At 52.1% G+C, this 17821-nt stretch overlaps 2 protein-coding genes across 2 annotated transcripts; both read right to left on the reverse strand.

Annotated features, from left to right (window-relative positions):
* Positions 1-2576: 2576 nt before the first annotated feature.
* LOC100381976 (Pentatricopeptide repeat-containing protein) lies at positions 2577-4254 on the reverse strand. Its single transcript, NM_001174747.1, has 6 exons — positions 3995-4254; positions 3840-3890; positions 3598-3708; positions 3344-3493; positions 3194-3269; positions 2577-3081 (listed from the first exon to the last, which is right to left on the reverse strand). The coding sequence occupies exons 1-6, from the start codon at positions 4103-4105 to the stop codon at positions 2840-2842; spliced, it is 741 nt and encodes a 246-aa protein (NP_001168218.1). The 5' UTR covers positions 4106-4254; the 3' UTR covers positions 2577-2839.
* Positions 4255-9411: 5157 nt separating this feature from the next.
* Positions 9412-17790, reverse strand: LOC100274273 (50S ribosomal protein L24-like). The gene is made up of 5 exons (NM_001148637.1): positions 17549-17790; positions 17355-17450; positions 16488-16591; positions 16272-16408; positions 9412-9698 (listed from the first exon to the last, which is right to left on the reverse strand). Exons 1-5 carry the CDS (start codon positions 17606-17608, stop codon positions 9616-9618), a joined length of 480 nt encoding a protein of 159 aa, NP_001142109.1. The 5' UTR covers positions 17609-17790; the 3' UTR covers positions 9412-9615.
* Between the last annotated feature and the right edge of the window lie 31 nt (positions 17791-17821).

The following is a 17821-nucleotide window of genomic DNA, read 5'->3' on the forward strand; positions in this document are numbered from 1 at the left end:
GTTTGTGCTGCATCCCGGCCGTTGGGGCGCCAAGGCTGTAAGCCCTCGAGCCCGATCCAACCATCCATCCTGGCGCTAGGGATTAAAACGGTTTCGAAATTTTATGGTATCGCGAAAACCGATTTCGAAATTTTTCGATCGAATTCACCGGTAACGGTATTTTCGAAAACGGAATCGGTTTTCGGAATTTTCTATCGGAATTGGCATGATGTTTTACCGACTGTTTACTTCGGTTACAGATTTTTGTCGAAAATTACTAGATTTGTGTCTCGAAATTTTTCGGAATTGTGTCTCGGGAATTTTTGGAATTGTGTCTTAAATTTTTCGGAAATTCCAGCATGTGATTTTTCGCATCGTCTATACGTCTCTAGACAAAAAATACTTATTTTTGGATTCATTAAGATTTTTTTTAGATAGATTGTGTTGGAAGGCAATTGAGATTAACGATTTGGTCTCTCGAACGAATCCACCCTTTTTATATGCACATGTTAATGTTATGTATTAGGAATATATAATGATAGATAGTCGACAGTCTGTCTTTTCCACACACTAGGTTTTAGGGTTTTCCTGTGAGGCTGTGAAAAAACTCTTTATGCGAGAAAAAATATTTCATGAGTAAACATGTCATGTCAGCTAGATCGAGTGGATTGTGAATTGGGAACTTTGAGTCTATGGACTTGTGATCTTTATGAACTTGTTATATTGTGAATTTATGATATTTGTAAACTTTTTATATTATAAATTTGTGATCTTTGTGAACTTGTTATATCATGAATTGTGAACGTGTGGTTTTTGTGATCTTTTGTCAATTTTGTTGTATTGTGAAGTTTGATATGTTTACCGATCGTATTTTAGATTTCGACCGTTATCGGTGTATTTTCCGTACCAAACTTTCGTTTCTGATGTTTCTGAAATAGCAATATCGTTTTTGTTCCTGGAGTTACTGTGTTCGATCTTGTTTCCGATAAAGAATATGAAAACGATAATGGTTTTAGTGTTTACCGACCGTTTTCATCCTTAACTGGCGCCTTTGCAGTCTGTTATGCTTGTTGACCAGGGATCACGAGTAGATCTACGACTACATGGGTGATTCAATCCCTTTGTTATTCATAATTGATTAGCAACAAGATTCTCCTATAGATCATCTCATGATCTCTAGTCACCAAATCAGTCCTTAGTAGGTCGAAATCATCGGACGTTGGAGTGAGTCACTGACGCGCGGGCTTAGAGCCAGTACGCAGTGACCTAACGTCACATGTAGTCGACATTGGAGGATACGCGCCCTGTTAGTAGCTCTCCGTTCCCAGCCTCAAGGCGATTTTTTTCTGTTGAGATCTCTATAAACATTTGATGGTATATTTCTTCTACGTTCCCGTTCTCTGCGGAGATAACTCTCTAATGAGGACCTTGTTCAGTAAAATTATATTTATGACATACATCATTTATCATTAATTCAAAATATTGTCATTTATATACATTATCATATGTAAGAATTTATTATATGTACATCAAAGTAAGCACATTTAGGTAATAGGTGATCTCTTGACAAACTAATTATATATTTATACCATTAACGGTTACACAAAAATATCATCACATATAAGTTTAACAGTTCCCCGTAGAGAGCGGGGATAGAGAATGCTTCATCATTCCATTCCCGTTTTCTCGTCAGGAAATAATTTTTTTTAGTTTACATGTGAAGAAACTTCTATATCTACATTCTCCTATAGAAGGATTCCTAGTAGAGAATCGGAGATCAGACCCCGGTTACCATCACAAAAGGAGACAGAGACTTCCACACAGTCTAGGGGTGTGAACATGTACAAGTCGTTCGCTCGTTATCTGCACCCGACAACCAGTGTGAATGAGCCCTTAGAAGGACGGAGGTGTGACCTAGAGATGGCAATGGGTACCTGAAACCCGAATACCCGACGAATTTTACCTGATATGAAGACGGGTACATGATGATTTCTCTACCCGCGGGTATGTTAATGGGTAAAAACCTCTACCCGTTGGGTAGACGGGCACGGGTTGGAACTACCTATGCCCGTCTACCCATGGGTAAAATATAACCACATCAATACCACTATAACCATCTAATAGAGCTCATCTTAGTTAAAATAAAACCCTTCTCTAGCTATCATTTGTCTAGATATCAAGTTATGTAATTATATGATTTGTTATATGTGAAGTTAAAGTTATTTTTGTATGTTTATTTAATATTTTGAGTGATTGGTATATTGAAATTTAAGACTTTCCTAACGGGTATGGGTTACCTGACGGGTAAAAATACTCGCGCGGATACGAGTATGGGTAAGATTTTATACCCGCGAGCATATATGGGTAACCCAACGGGTAGGATTTTTTTTTGATGGGTACGGATATGGAATGGTACCGTTGTCATCACTAGTGTGACCCATCCAATTTTATGGCTTGTTTGGGAGCAAGAATGCTAAAGGGGGCAGGAGAGATAAAATCCACTTGCCCTCAATGTTTAATTTTCATTCTTCAATCGTGCGAGCAAGGGAGCAGCGGTTGCTCTGGAGTCTTGACTTAAGAACATAGGGGCAAACAGTAGGCAATGACAGATTGATAGAGCTATGCATCACGCTGTTTGAAGACAGTTTTCTCAGAGATACCGCAGTTTTGTCAAACGCCATGCATGGCGCTACAGCAAAAGGCTGTAAACCACAAATTGATCAACGTTTCAAACTCCAATGGTTGGTTCTCTTTTTGAAAAACAATGGAATACAAGCTCCAAACAGCATCGGAACCAAAGAATGGTTCGATCCAAAGGAAGACTGGTGCGAGCTCTCGGCTGATCGGCCTGTACGTACGTTTACGCCGAGGCCCCGTCGCCCCCGAACGAGCCCTCCAGGAAGCTGTCTCCGTCTCCGTCTCCCTTGAGATGGCCGACGTCCCCGCACCTCTCGAGCGCCCACTGCCCGGTGGCGGCGGAGACGCGGAAGACGCTGAGCGAGGTGTTGGGGACGTGCCTGCGGACGCAGCTGCCCGGCGGGTCGGTGTGCCGGCAGAGCTCCAGTATCGCTGCGCCGTGGGAGACCACCACCACCCGCTCCCCTGCCGACGGCGTAGTAGTGAAGTGGTTCAGTGGACACAGGTGTGGTGTTCGATTCGGAGGGAGGGAGGGAGGGAGCAGTGAGATGAGATAAGAGGGTTCGCTGATTATTACCGGCGTGTTCTTGCGCGATCTTGTTCAGGAAGCAGACGCAACGCTCGTTCAGCTGGTTCAGGCTCTCTCCACCGCCCTGAAAAAAGTTCAGATAATCAAACCGAGAGTGCACAGAGCAGAGCTCTCTGGACGGGACGGGCGTGTACTCACGGGCAGCTCCTGGTTTCTGCTGTCGGGGTCAGAGCCCTCGATGACCTTGACGATGTGCAAGGAGTCCGGGCTCTTGTCCACCGCGGCGTCCCACCTGAGGCCCTGCAGGTACCCCATGTGCCTCTCGCGGAGCGCCTCCGTCAGCACCACCTGAGAACACGGGGCACGGGACGGATGCTTGACAGATACACCACACAGTAATACGACGCACAAGACCACAGTCACAGGAGCAGCAAGAAGAGAACGCTCTTTACGTTTGATACGCCACAGGCCCTCGCGATGGTCTCGGCGGTCTCGGCGGCTCGCCGCAGATCAGACGAGTACACGGCGGCGGGCTTGGCTTCTCTCGACAGCCGGCGGGCCACCTTCGTCACTCGTTACAAAATTAAAGCAGCTTCGTCGTCAGGTTTTGTTTTGGGCCAGGGAGAAGAAGAAAATAAGGGTAGATGGTGGGTGCAATGGGTGGGTGGGGTTGAGCCGAGCGAACAGACGTTACCACGACGGCTTGCCGCCTGCCGGCCTCGTTCAGCTCCGGGTCCATTTGGCCCTGCTCATTGGTCAGCCATGGAAACGATGAATCAGCATGCAGGCAGGACTCAGAAGGAAGGAAGGGAGGGAGGGCAGCCGGCAGCGCGCGACGGGCGGACGGACCTGGACGACGCGGGAGGCGTTCCACGCGGTCTCGCCGTGCCGGACCACCACCACCTCAGTGGACGGCAGCTCCTCGCCGGCGCGGGCGGCCGGTGCAGGGGTGGGCGACATGGCTGGCTCGGTTGCTGGTTGGTTGCTGCTCGGGAGTCGAGGGGCGCTACACTACAGGCCGCCCCCCCTACACCCTAGTTATGCCTCCGGGTCGGGGGTCAACGGCAGCTTCCAGGAAGCCCCGCTCGCCGGTTTCTCTGGAGGATGTGGATGATGGGTGGGTGGGGATTAAGATTAATCACCAGTAGAATACTACTAGAATATATTCCGTGTGTCCTCTTGTACTACGTCACGTGATGGCGTTTGTCTTGCACTCTTCTTGCTGGTACACCAACCCTGTCAATCCCTGCACTCACGCTCGAATAGCCCTAACCCATTTGAATTTTGGATCGGTATGATTTGTAATAGCTTCAGTCGGTGCTAGACTGACCCACGGGTTTAGCTCTCGGCTCATGATCTGACACGTAATTATTTAAATGTGCCAAACTCATTTTAGACAGCCTAAAATTCACACCAGAACCTGAAATTCAAAACAGATTTAATAAAAAAAATCAATAGAAGATAAGACAAACAAATTTGACCTAAAGAAAACTTACTATTCCTACTAAGTTACTAGAGTTGTATAATGATTACCTCGTCAACGAAACTCATTTGTCAAGAGGAAAAATAGCTTAATATAGTCGTTATAAGTTCATTTCATTATCTAATGTTCATAACAAAGTAAAGTTATATTACATCCTCCAATTCAAAGTTGTAAAAAACATTTAACTAACATCATCTTCAACTTTGTGTTCTTTATCCAAGCTTTTGAAAGTGTGAAATGAAGTACGGTTTTAAATAATATATGGATCTTGTCATGTCTCTACTCTCTATATGAGTCATTTCGTGTCTGTCTTAAATATGGGGTCGTGTCTATACTTGCACATGGGTTGTGACCTTGGTCTATGCAGGATCTAATAATATATTAGGCCAGACCGACTTGGTACTAAAATATTTCAGACGTACTTTTTTTCATGCTTAAGACCTGTCTATTAGTCCGATTCAAATATACACCTATGCTTAAGCCTCCAGTTTCTGCTCGATCTGGCAGCGGCCGGCAAGAGTATCAACGTGACGGCGCGCCGCACATGCGTGCGCAAGCTGTCGTGATCATGTATCCGGTCGATGGGTCAATTATGGTGTTAGTTAGCACACATCATTAGCTGTGGAGCAAGCGACTAGCTCCTCCACTATTAGCGCGGAGGCGTTCACACCTGACGCACTGGCGCTCTTGTCCACTCCAGTGGAGGACTGCACCGGAACCACCTCGTTAGTCGATAGGCAATCGAGATGACTTGGTCAATGGCTTGTTTCAGCCTTTTCTATCTAGCTTTAAGATCTAGACTAGATTGTGGGGAGAGTGAATTTGAGTATCATAGGAATTACTTACAGTAGAAGATAAATAAGTCTATAGGGATTAGGATCTTAAGAGCGATGAATTTCTACTATCACAACGACTCGGCTGACCATAGGTTTACTTTTATTTTTGGATGGTTTTCACCATTGTGATTTTCATAAAAACTGATTGAAAAACTAGATGTCTGACAATCTGCAGTAGAATCACAAACAAACACCCAAGGCCATCGCGCCCGAGAGCAAGCTGTGGGTACCATCTTCGGTTCCAATAATAATTGCATATTTGGTGACATGATGGCTCGACTGCCGTGCAACAACAACTGCTGTAGCTGTTCAGATTCATGAAGCGATAAAATATTGTATAAGCCGCAGTCGTAGAATGATTAAAGCTACAACAAGCCATTATAAATATATTTTTAGATGGTTGCCATACGAGGCATACAGGAATAGCTATAATATATCAGATCTAATGTTCGATACAATGCATTTGTTAGCCGATGTAGTATTTTATACTTAATTATACTTTACAATATATTTGCTTATGCGTATATATAGCTACCTGGTCTGTTTAGGAACTCTGCTTCTCAAAACCACAATTTATTATATGCCATGACATACTTATGATATATTTTACATCATTCCAATTTAACACCTGAAGACATATTATTTTAGTCGTAGTGTAGGAGAAAAGAAGACCACCTCTGTGTGCAAATAAAAAACTTTGGTCTAGACCAAAAATTTTTTTATCCAAAAACACCATGGTCAAAGGTTTTAGATATAGTTCTAAACACCTTCTAGTCTAAAATACCATGGTATACTCAAATATTATGGTATTATCTTGTGACTAATGAATTACTATTAACGTGCTTGGTTTGGGGAACGAGGTAGTTGATCATCTTTTCGCTCCTCACTTTTTTGTTTGGTTTGCGGAATGAAATGAGTTGATATATCATCATTTTATTCCCCGCATTCTAATAATTAGTAATAATATCAGAAACAAGTTAATTTTACCGAATTTGTGGAATAGACTCATGATGCACCATCTCATCTATCTCATTTATAATGGATTCACTGTTCAAACCAAACACCCCTATGGTTCCAATCCAAACATAGCCTTGATTTGTTAAGATGCAGCCCCTCTAGCCCGTGTGGGGCTGCCAGCACGGGCCCAGGGAGCAACGGCTCGTCCCCCACCTCCCGCTCCTTCCCTCCTCCATGCCCACCAGCGAATCAAGTGAACCAATCAAATCCAAAAAGAAAAAAAAACTGCACGCAAAACAGAGCAAGCCCACACTCCGTCCAGACCGGACGCTCGCCCGTGCCCACTGGCTCCCCAAAAGGGCCAATGAGGCACAACGGCAGCAGCTTAGCTAGCACTGACGGGATGCAGTGACTGAGCGCGAGGTTCGCTCTCTCCCGATCTACTTACTAGCTGCGGTCAGCCATGGCCGCGGAGAGCTGCCACCCGCGCGGTCTCTCGTGGTTCGCGAGGTCGTGCATCCCCGCCGACCCCGCCCGCCACACCGCCGTCCCGGTCCCCGTCCCAGTCCCCTTCTCAGTCCCCGACGCCGAGGATCCCGAGCCCGAACCCCCCATCGCGGGGCTCCCCGACGAGCTCCTGCTGGAGATCCTCGCCCGCGTGCCCCGCGCCTCGCTCCCGCCGCTCCCCGCCGTCTGCCGCCGCTTCGCCTCGCTCCTCGCGTCCCAGGCATTCCTCCAGCTCCGCCGCGCGAGCGGCCGCCTCCGCCCATGCCTCCTCGCCGTCTCCTCCTCCTCCGCCCGCGCGCTGCTCCTCCACCTCCACGCCTCCGCCTCCGCCTCCGCCTCCGCGTCCTCGCTCGAGGTCTCCGCGCTGCCCCTGCCCCCGCGCTGCGGCGGCGCCGCGTTCGCGCACGCGCGCGCCGTGGCGGTGGGGCGGCACGTGTACCTGGTCGGCCGCGGCGCCACGCTGCGGGTGGACCCGCTGACGGGCGCGGCGCGGGCGTGCGCGGCGACGCTGTTCCCGCGGAGCAAGTTCGCGGCGGCCGCCGTGGGCGCGCGGATCTACGTGTCGGGCGGCTCGGCGCGCACCGCCGCGGTCGAGGAGTACGACCCGGCGGCCGACGCGTGGCGCGTCGTCGCGGAGGCCCCGCGCCGGAGGTACGGCTGCGCGGGCGCGGGCGCCGGCGGCGTGTTCTACGTCGCCGGAGGGGTGGCCGTGTCCGGAGGAGGGGCGGCGGGGACGGCGGCGCTGGAGGCGCACGCGTGCGCCGGGTCGGTGGACGCGCTGCACGTGGGGTCGGGCGCCCGGGCGTGGGCGCGGCCGCGGGCGGTGCCCGGCGGCGGCTGCGTCGTGGGCGCGTGCGGCGCCGGGGACGGCCACCTCTACGTGGTTGCCAGCCACGCGGTGGACCTCTCCTTCTGGCGGTGGCACGGCGGAGGCGGCAGAGGCGGAGGCGGGTGGGTGGCGCTCGAGGCGCCGCCCGTGCCCCGCGGCGCCGTGGGGCTGGGCGTGGCGGTGCGCGTGGCGATGGCCGGCGTGGGCGCCGACCGGGTGGCGGCGGTGGTCAACGTGGCCGCCGTGAGGGGCCACGCTGCCGCGGGCGGCGCTGTGGAAGGGCTGGTGCTGGTGTACGACATCGGCGGCGGCAGGTGGAGCCGCGCGCCCGACCTGCCGCCCGGGTTCCGGCGGGCCGCGTGCGCCGCCGTCGAGTGCTGACGCGTCGCTGATGGGGGACGGTGGCGATGGCGTGTCCGGGAGTTGACTGGCCTTGTCTGTACCGTAGGAGGGTGGATTGGTGCGGCGGCATGAAGCTTGCGTTCTGATTCGGCATCGGAGTTGTTGAAACGATCGCACTCGACTGCAGCTCGCTGGATCTTGTTCTTGGTCCCCAGATCTCGCTGGATTGGTTCGTTCTTTCCGTGTACCAAAAGGCTCCACTTGTTTGCTACTAAAAATTGGTTTCTCCACGACGCATTGTCTGGCTTTGTGCGGCGGGCTGGTGTAGCGAGAAGAAAGCATTCATTATCAGTGTAGAATAGAACCATTTTTTTTGTTCTTGTGGTGAAGAAACTCTGCTCGTGCTTGGACATGCCGCTGCAGTGCTGCTAGAGCACATGACTGCCAGCATTTCAGGAGCCTTTGGCCTCCCAAGGGCCGGTATCTTCGCGTCTGCAAGCCGGCACAAGGTTAGTAACGGAGCTCAGGTCACGGCACCAGTAACACGTTCTAGATATGACATGTGAACCAAGAATTATTGAGGAGCAAAAAAAAAAAAAAAACTAGAAAATTAAAATCAGTGACGAGGAGTGAAAATTTCTGCGCAATGCAAATTAACGAGCGGCTACATGAGGCTAATACATACACCAGAATTAACACAGCAGGTATCACCTCACTTCTCAGGGACCAGGGAAGAGTTTCAATTCACAAAACTGGACCCATACATGCAATTAGCAGCATACATATACACACCCAACTGCCTGTCCAACAATGGAGGATGCTATGGTGAATGCCGTTGCACTTTCTTGCGTATCGCAACAGACTTGCTCAGCATTGCAATGAGGAGAGGCCGAGAGGGCATGAAGATACCATCTTTGAAGGCAAGGGCTGCGGTTGGAGGGATTGGTTTCACAAGAGCGGCTGCTAGGTCGACATGGTGGGGATGTGAACGTTAAATGATGAGATTGAACCCAAAATGCAAAGTCTGACGATTGAAATAGTCGCTCTGATAATCATCGGATGAAACTGAACCCAAAAGTAAACCTTTTCTTTTTTGTTTTCAGGACTGAAACTGTGATTTTCAAAGTTCAGAAGTCTCGAGCAATAGTTAAGGATATTGCGCCTTAGCGTCTGTTTGGATGGAAGCATCCAGTTCTTAACAATCCGGTTTATAAAAATTGAGGTGGTTCTAAAGATATCACCAGTTTATGGCTCAGTTTATAGAAATTTGATTCCCACTTTCATAAAAACAAGAAGTTGGTCTCTCAAAGCTAAAAGATAAAAACTGGTGTCTTAAAAACTGTTGGGTTGTTTCCAAACAGGACCTTAAATAAATGGTACAAATATTTCCGCTCTCATTCCTAGAAAGCATTTTCTGCAGAAGAAGGTAACTAGTACACCGTTATTACGCGGGAAGCACAGCACAGCACAGCACAGGGCGTCAGGTCCTGGTCACATTACAGTGAACTCTCCGCAGCTATAGATCGGGCATACCGATCCCAGCCTTTTCATCGTAGGTCTTCTCCTGCGCCAGCTCGATTGGTGTGTCCTTCGGGCCAGCTGCGTGAGGAAGGAAACGGTCAGAATAGCTTCTTCTCATCACTAAATCGGCAGTGTTAGTAGTAGTCTACAGGCAGAGAACGTATCTGAAACCCTAGACAAGTGGCCAAAGAAAAAGTACACGTTGAGACCTCGTTGCTATGATTTGTCCTACACATTTTCATATGCTTATGCAACCTCTACCAGCTCCGGATTTAATACGGCATTCAAAACAGGAAAAAGGATGTGTCTTTTTTTTTTGCTCCATGCTCTATTCATTCACACCCCCCTCGGGCGAGGTAACATGCACATAGGGATGATAATGGATCGCGATCAAAATGCTTCTTCACAAAATGTTAGGACCCTAAATAAATTCTAGTTAAAAATGAATAGAAATAGAGCCCGATCCTAATCCGTTCCGCTCCTTAAATCTTGTAGTGTAAAATTTAGAGTCCATTGTCACCCCTACATGCACAACATTTATAGCATCTCAAAGACAGCATAGCCACGGGCGACACGTCGGCCGAAGGCTCAGCTATCTAACATGCATAAAGCAACCGTTGCCGTGGGTAAATTTTTTGGGACAGGATAGAACGAAGAGTGTAAGTAGAGGGACTCTAACTCTCATCAAGAGGATGACACTATGAGTTGGGGCAATTTTCTGTTTATTTCCTCAAACACTACACAATGCCATACCCATCTAAGGGTTGGAGACCCATATTTATAGCCCTAGAGGCTGCACTACCACACCCTTCTCACACACTACACAACAGGATTGTCCTCTAGATGCTAAAGAAACTACAGAGGACAGTCAAAAGTGACTGTTGTCCTCTAGATGCTAAAGCGACTACAGAGGACAGTCAAAAAGCGACTGCTGTCCTCTAGATGCTAAAGAGACTACAAAGGACATTCAAGCTGTCCTCTAGATGCTAAAGGACTACAGAGGACAGTCAAAAGCGACTGCTGTCCTCTAGATGCTCAAGACTTATTCCATCATTCTCCCCCTAAGTCTTGGGCGTCGTCTTGTGAGAAAGTTGGGCCATCCCGGACCTGGAGCAAAGCTCAACAAACTTGATCTTCCCAAGGGGCTTGGTGAGCAGGTCTGCAAGCTGATCCTTGGTGTTGATGTAACGCGCCTTGATGCTCCCTTCTGCCAAGCAGTCTCGGATGAAGTGGTATCTCAGCCGGATGTGCTTGCTCCGTTCATGGAACACAGGGTTCTTGGCCAATGCCAGAGCGGACTGGCTGTCCACCCTGAGTTCCACCGCTCCAGTGTCTCTCCCGAGGAGATCACCGAGCAGTCGAGCCAGCCAGAGCGCCTGAGTCGAAGCAGTGGACGCCGCTATGTACTCGGCCTCGCAGCTGGACATGGCCACCACCTGCTGCTTGACCGACTGCCAGCTAATGAGGCACTTGCCGAGGAAGAAGAGGATCCCGCTTGTGCTCTTGCTAGTGTCGATGTCACCGGCGTGGTCGCTGTCGCTGTACCCGACAAGGTGTGCCTCCCCAGGGCACCTCGGGTAGTAGAGACCGTGGTCGAGAGTCCCCGCAACATAGCGGATGATCCTCTTCACAGCCTGCTCATGCTCCGTCGTCGGTCGCTGCAAGAACCGACTAACGTAGCCGACGGAGTATGCCAAGTCAGGCCGTGTGTGGACGAGGTAGCGAAGGCTCCCCACAAGACGCCGATACTGTGTAGCATCCACCTCCTCCGTCGTGCTGTCGCGACTCAGCTTCAGCCTCTCCTCCATCGGAGTGAGAGCTGGGTTGCAGTCGGTGAGCCCAGCCAGCTCAACAATGCGCTTGGCGTAGGCGGTCTGGCGAAGTGTGATCCCGAAGTCTCCCTGGTGCACCTCAATCCCCAGGTAGAAGGAGAGATGCCCCAGGTCACTCATTTGGAAGGTAGCCTTCATCTCTTCCTTGAACGCTGCCACCTTTGCATCCTTGGCGCCGGTGATCACCAAGTCGTCGACGTAGACACCCACCAGCAGAGCATTTTCTCCATTGCCCCGCCGATAGATGGCCGCCTCGTGCGGGCTTGGCATGAAGCCCATCCTCTTGAGTGTGGAATCCAGCTTGGCATTCCACGCCCTTGGTGCCTGTCGCAAGCCGTAGAGGGCCTTGCGCAGGCGCAACACCTTGCCTTCCTTGCCAGGGATCGCAAAACCTAGCGGCTGGTGTACGTAGACCTTATGCTTGACGATCCATGTGATGAACATGCCAGCCTTCCAGGGCTGCCAGCGCGAGGAGGAGTCGCACGGATTCCATCCGTGCTACAGGGGCGAAGGCATCGTCGAAGTCGATCCCCTCCTGCTGCAAGAAACCGCGTGCCACCAAGCGAGCCTTATGCTTGACGATGGCGCCAGCTTCATCCCTCTTCAGTTTGAACACCCACTTAAGGGTGATCGCGCGATGACCATGAGGGAGATTAGCGAGCTCCCAAGTGCGGTTCGTCTCAACCGCGTCCATCTCCGACTGCATCGCAGCACGCCAAGCCGCATGTTTCTCAGCCTCCGCGAAAGACCGAGGCTCACCATCGTCGCATGCAAGATGCAACTCTCCTGCCAGAATGCGAGATGCAGGGCCTGGCACCGACGGGTCGAGGAGAAGGCCCTCCACCCTTCGATACCGCAACGGCTCACCGTCGTAGCACGCGTCGACGCGCTCCTCGTCGCGGGACAGAGGGGTCACGAGCTCCACTGGGTCGTGCTCGACACGAGCTGGTGTCGGAGAGGACGTTCCCGGAGAGGGTACCGTCGGTGCTGGAGTACGTGGTGGCGAAGAGCTCGCTGTAGCCGGAGTCGTGGCTGGAGTGCGTGGTGGTGAAGAGCTCATTGTAGCAGGAGCTGGAGAGTGTGGCGCTGGAGTCGGTGGAGACTTGGGGGCTGGGATAGACCTGCTCGGAGAAGAGTTGCCTACTCCCCCAGCTCCCTCAAAGTGGACGTACTCGATGGTGAAGTCGTACGTCGGAGTCGTGCCGTCGTCCACCGCCTTGTCCCACGCCCATCCTCGCCCTTCGTCGAACACTACGTCGCGCGCCGTGCGCACACGCTGTGTTCTTGGGTCAAGGATGCGGTAGGCCTTCGAGCCCTCCGCGTAGCCAATGAACACCCCCGGGGTGCTCCTATCGTCGAGCTTGCTGATGTGGCTAAGCTCCTTGATGAACGCGAGGCAACCGAAGACCCGTAGGTGAGAGACCGCCGGCTTGCGCCCATGCCAAGCCTCGTACGGTATCATCCCGTTGAGAGCCTTGGTGGGCGAGCGGTTGAGGATGTAAACCGCTGTCACCACCGCCTCTCTCCAGAAGACAGCTGGCATTCCTCTCTGCTTGAGGAGAGCCCGAGCCATCCCCACAACCGTCTGGTTGTGCCGCTCGACGACGCCGTTCTGCTGCGGGCTGTACGGCGTGGAGTAGTGGCGCTGAACGCCCTCATCCGCGCAGTACGACGCGAACTCAGCCGCCGTGAATTCGCCGCCGTTGTCGGTGCGCAGCACGCGCAGCTTGCGGCCGCACTCCGCCTCTGCAGCGACCTGCACACGCCTGATGGCGTTCGCAGCCTCTCCCTTGCTGCCAAGGATCATCACCAACATGTAGCGAGAGAGATCGTCGACGAGCAGCAAGAAGTAGCGTCGTCCTCCTGGTGTGGCTGGTGTCACCGGGCCACACAAGTCCCCATGCACGAGCTCGAGCCTCTCCTTGGCTCGGAAGCTCGACTGCTGGGGGAAGGGGAGCCGTCTCTGCTTTGTCAACACGCAGACATCGCAGAATTGCTCCACATGGTCAAGGCACGGCAGGCCTCGTACCATCTCCTTGGCGCTGAGCCGCTTCAGGGCTTCGAAGTTAAGGTGCCCGAAGCGCTCGTGCCACTGCCATGCCCCGTCGTCTCGACAAGCAGCAAGGCAGCAAGGTTGTGCCACCTTCACATTGAGGATGTAAAGCCGATTTGCACTCCTGCGTACCTTGGCAAGAAGGCGACGAGAGGGATCCCAGATCCTCATGACTCCGTGCTCGACCTCCACGCGCGAACCGTTCTCATCCAGCTGTCCCAAGCTGATGATAGAGTTTCTCAACGCGGGGATGTAGTAGACTCCGGTGAGCAGCCTGTGCTCACCAGACGTGGCGGTGAAGACGACTGAGCCGGCGCCCTTGATCTCTACACCGGAGGCGTCCCCAAACTTGACGGAGCCTCGGACGCTAGAGTCAAGCTCGGTGAAGAACTCCCGTCGGCCGGTCATGTGATGAGTGGCGCCGGTGTCGAGGCACCATCCTTCGATCATGTCCTTGTTGGAGCCGTCGCCGAGGAAAGCGCGTGCTTTCGACTCATCAAGGTGGAGGAGTGCCGCTGCGGCCGGTGGCGTTGGAGATGGCTCGATGCTTGCATGTGCCAGGAGCAGGGCCTCCTCCTCCGCCTCCGCCTGTGCGACGTTGGCCTGGCCACGTCGTGGCTGCCGACAATCCCTGGCCCAGTGGCCAAGCTTGCCGCAGTTGTGGCAGCCGTCGTCTCGTGCCGGCTTCTTGTTGCCGACGGCGCCGCCTTGGGCACCTCCACGTGCACCACCCTCAGCATGTCCTCGCGCCCCGGCCTGGGCGCCTCCACGCGCCTTGCGCGGCTTGCCGCGTTTGCGGCCTCGTGTCGAGGAGGACTCCCCCTTCTTCTTGTCACCCTGGCAGGCCTCCCACTGCTCCCGAGTGAGATGTAGCTTCCCGCCGATAGTGATAGGCCCAGAGAGAGCCTGTGGTTCGTCGCCGTCGACCACCTTGAGGCGACCAATCGCCTCTTCGATCGTCATCGTGGAGAGGTCTAGCAGAGACTCGATCGAGCGAGCAATCTGCCTGTACTTCTCGGGGATGCAACGGAAGAGCTTCTCAACAGCTCTCTCCTCATCGTAGGTGTCGTCGCCGAACTGCACCATCTTCTGCAACAGAGTGTTGAGGCGGAGAGCAAAGTCATCAACATCCTCACCTGGCTTGAAGGCCAGGTTCTCCCACTCCTTGCGAAGTGCCTGCAGTGTGGTCTTGCGGGCACGATCGCTGCCGATGCGGGTCGCAGCGATGGCGTCCCAGGCCTCCTTGGCAGTCCGCTTCTGGGAAAGCGAAAACTGCATCTCGGGCGGGACTGCAGCAATGAGGGCATCCAGCGCCCGCCGATCCTCGTGGTAGTCGACGTCGTCGTAACGAACTGCTTCCCACATGTGGCGAACCTGGAGCCGTACCCTCATCACCGCGGCCCACTCGACGTAGTTGGTCTTGGTGAGGGTAGACCACCCACCGCCGGGACCGATGTCCCTGACAATGGCCTGAGCCATGCGGCGACCATGGTACCGATCCGGGGAGGGAGAACCGCGCCGCCTGTAGAGGCCGCGATCTCCGTCGACTCGGTCGCCGCCGCCGGGAGCACCGCCGGCGCGTCTACGCCCGTCTGGGCTGCCGCCGCGTGCGCCCCCGCCTGGAGCGCCGTCGGCGCGTCGACGCCTATCCGGGCTGCCGCCACGCGCGCCCCCATGGGGATGCGCGGCTGCCCACTGTGCCACCTGCTCTCGCGCTGCTTCCCTCGCCAGCCTGAGCTCTTCGTCGGTGTTGTCGTCGACAGAAGCAGAGCTGCCAGCTCTACTGCCGCGCAGAACCTCGAGCTCTGTTGCCGCCGCACGTGCAGCATCCGCCGCCTCCGCTGCTTCTACTTCCGCTCTCGCCGCTGCCAGTTCCGCCGCCGCCAACCGTGCTGCCCTCGCCGCTGTCGCTGCAGCCGCTGCTGCTGCTCGCTCGCATTCTTGTGCCGCGGCGACCTCGGCCTCCTGCTGGCGCCGCGCACTCGAAGTGGCCGAGCGTAGGGACATGGTGGGCTAGTGAGGGGTTGCTGCGTGTGGAAGAGACTGTCTCAGACGAAAGGCTGCTCGTCTGAGCAGGGGAGGAAGGAACAGTTGGAGCTCTTGCTGCCAACTGAGTGTGGGGAGAGACGCGGGAAGGAGATGAGCACGAGATGTTTAGGCTGCAGGATAGTTTGGCTCTGATACCAATTGTAAGTAGAGGGACTCTAACTCTCATCAAGAGGATGACACTATGAGTTGGGGCAATTTTCTGTTTATTTCCTCAAACACTACACAATGCCATACCCATCTAAGGGTTGGAGACCCATATTTATAGCCCTAGAGGCTGCACTACCACACCCTTCTCACACACTACACAACAGGATTGTCCTCTAGATGCTAAAGAGACTACAGAGGACAGTCAAAAGCGACTGTTGTCCTCTAGATGCTAAAGCGACTACAGAGGACAGTCAAAAAGCGACTGCTGTCCTCTAGATGCTAAAGAGACTACAAAGGACAGTCAAGCTGTCCTCTAGATGCTAAAGGACTACAGAGGACAGTCAAAAGCGACTGCTGTCCTCTAGATGCTCAAGACTTATTCCATCAAAGAGCATGAGGAAAAAAACTACATATGATCAGTTGGTATCAGTATGGAGTAAGGCAGCATAAAGAATTTGGATTGCTTCACAAAATTAATGCGCCATGAAAAAACACCATATAATAAGCATATAAGATCAGTCATTGATCACCATATGATGAGTGTAAACAAGTTTTTTTTGTGTGACTTACGTGACGTGGGCCTCGGTTTCCTTCTCTCCTTCAGAATTTCTGGCCGGGGTATCACAACGCCCGATGCGTACATTCCTCTAGCGTACCTGACTTTGGTCCCATCTTCCAGATACTTGTATCCAATCTTACATGGTTTCCTGCAGTAAGCAGTGGGGAATGATTTAATAGATGGGGAAGTAAATAAAAAGCAAACATTGTCAAGTGTCGTATTCGTACCCAGTGACTGGATCAACCACCTGGACATTTGAGACATGAAGTGGGGCTTCGACCGAGAAAATACCACCTGTGTGCCCTTCCCCTTGCTTAATGTGTTTCTTGACCTAAAATGGCAGTAGTTCAAATGTTTATGGAATTCCTGATGAGCATGAGGGCATGACAAGACAGATACGATGAAAATGACAGTTGCTGGGTGCAGTTGACAGTACTCAGAACAAACAAGCAAAATTTCAACATATGTTTAATAAACATATAATGATCTTCGAAATATTTTAAAAAGTACAGTTTCTACATTCTTCTTTGGGGTATTCATCTCAGCAGAGTTCCACATCAGAAATAAATTGGGTTATTGAATGTGTTAATTCAGCTAGAAACTTAGATGGTGTTATGTCAATATGTAACTGCTTATATGGTAAGCACATGCCACAAAGAGAATCAGCAAAGCATGAAAAAGGACATTGCAGTATGTACAAGAAGAAATTACACTTTTACTGTCTTGTGCAATCAAATAAACTATACATATTCACAAGACAGACTCGTACGATCAGACTCGAAGCAGTGCAACAGGATAAAGGCTGGGCATCATCTAATCACTTACAAAACAATATTAAAACCATGATTGCAGCTGCAACACTAGTCTGAACTCCGAAAAGTTCACATCAATTTATAATGCACCACCTTTCAATTGTAATGGTCTGATAATTTCAATGAATACCTAGATCACACTATTACAGATTGGTAGGTTTGATTAAATCCATACAGGCATACAACCAGTCGTATGTAACCAAAAACGGCTACCTTCTGCATCGATTCCACACTCGGACAGTCGGACTAAACAAACGGAACGAACAAAAAACAGCATATTACCAAGTTCTTGCCCTCGACGATGACGCGATTCTGCGACCGAATGACCCGCTTGATGAGCCCGGACTCCCCCTTGTCTTTGCCTCTTATGATCATCACCTGACAAAATGGGGAGGGGATATCTTGCAGTGAGAAGAACGTAGGACTAACAAAAATAGTAACCGAGAGAGAATGGAGTGGAGACCGGGAGAGATTACGTTGTCACCACGCAGGACCTTCCAGTGCCTGATGAGCTTCTCTGCCGCCTTCCACCCCATCGTTCCTTAGCCTCTCTCCTGCGGGTTTCGGGTGGCCGATCAAGAGGGGCTGAAATATAACACGCTGCGGTGGCCGGTGGGCGGGAGGCGGCGGCCGGCGAGAGATGGCAGGGGAGGGCGAGTGGCGGCGGCGCTCGATGCGGTGTGGCCGACGGCAAACTGCGAAGGACGTGACTGGGCTGGGGTAGCGAAGAGGGCTAACAAGTGGGCCGG

This window comes from Zea mays, chromosome 4 (assembly GCF_902167145.1).
Source record: "Zea mays cultivar B73 chromosome 4, Zm-B73-REFERENCE-NAM-5.0, whole genome shotgun sequence".
Classification (NCBI taxonomy): Eukaryota; Viridiplantae; Streptophyta; class Magnoliopsida; order Poales; family Poaceae; genus Zea; species Zea mays.